This window comes from Geospiza fortis, unplaced genomic scaffold, assembly GCF_000277835.1.
Source record: "Geospiza fortis unplaced genomic scaffold, GeoFor_1.0 scaffold906, whole genome shotgun sequence".
In the NCBI taxonomy this organism is placed as follows: Eukaryota; Metazoa; Chordata; class Aves; order Passeriformes; family Thraupidae; genus Geospiza; species Geospiza fortis.
Genome location: NW_005054725.1, coordinates 39335 through 40504, shown reverse-complemented (window position 1 = coordinate 40504; position 1170 = coordinate 39335). Strand labels below are relative to the sequence as shown.

Here is a 1170-nt window from a genome sequence, read left to right as displayed (position 1 = left end):
GGGGCCGTGCTGGGCTGGGAGATGGAGCAGGAGAGAGGGGGAAAGGGGCAGTGACTTCCTCCTCACCTGCCTGGGGCTCCCGGGCCATCTTCCTCTTCCTTGCAGCCTCCTTCTCCTCCATCGGGCCAAGGTTTGGGAATCCCCTCCCATCTCCCCATAGCACTGCCCAGGGGAGGTCTGTGGACAGGAACATCCACAGCTGGGAGCAGCTCGGGCACTTCATCACTGTTTTAGGCCCTTCCATCCCTTTGGGCTCTTCCCAGAGGCCTGCAGATGTTGGAGAGGGGACTGCAGAGAGGGATGAGGGATGCCAAGAGTGGGGTTTTGGGCACAGGAGGAGGGGCTGGGTGAGCCACTTGCTGGGGTGTCCATCTGGAGGCCCCCCTGGTGGTCCCAGGGCCCCAGGCTGCAGAGCTCTCACCACCTCCTACTCGGGTGGTGGCTCTGGTGGCACCTCTGTTCCTTGGGCTCTTCCTGCAGCCAGAGAACTTGCAGGGACCCTCCTCTGGCTGGGTCCTCCAGGTGTTCCATGAGCTTTGCTCCGTGAGCTCCTACTGGAAGTGAGTGGGCTCTCCTGGATCATACTAAGATCATACTGGCAGTGACTGGGCTCTGGGAAGCACAGGATGGTGAGGAGCAGGAGGACAACTCCCATCCCAGCCCCACAAACAACCCCTATTCCTGTGGATCCCCCCAGCCCCTGGCTCCCCCAGCTCAGCCCTGCTCTGCCTGGTCTGGACGTGCAGCAGCTCCAGGTCAGTGGGGGATGTGCTGGGTGCACTCACCTGCCTGGCTCTGGGACTCCCAATATTCTGGCTCAAATCTGCCCCTGCTCAAAGGGGGTCCCAGCCAGGTGCATGCAAAGGTGGGTGAGGAGGCTGGAGCACTGACTGAAGCTCTTCCCACACTCCAAGCACTTGTAGGGCTTCTCCCTGCCATGAAGGTGCTCAGGAACCACCAGCCCCAAGCTGCATCTGGATCTCTGGCTGCTTTCCCAGCACAGGGTGGGTCTTTCCTCCTCACGGCTCCCTGGGCTGGGTTTGCAGCCCTCTTCATGTGGGATCTCCGGGCCTTTTTGTCCCCATTGAATTCCTGCACTGTCAAGCCTCTCAGAACAGCCTCTTCCACGAGGTTCTGCTGTGGGGATTTGTCCTCCCTGCTCTCCATCCT

General features: G+C 60.9%; 1 protein-coding gene across 1 annotated transcript in view; it reads right to left on the bottom strand.

Annotated features, from left to right (window-relative positions):
- The window catches only part of LOC102038646 (zinc finger protein 180-like), a 5689-nt gene extending 5555 nt beyond the window's left edge, over positions 1-134 (bottom strand). Inside the window, exon 1 of the mRNA XM_031065277.1 lies at positions 67-134. Within this exon, the coding sequence (XP_030921137.1) occupies positions 67-121 (55 nt within the window). The 5' untranslated portion in view covers positions 122-134. The remainder of the gene's footprint in view (positions 1-66) is intronic.
- Positions 135-1170: the final 1036 nt, after the last annotated feature.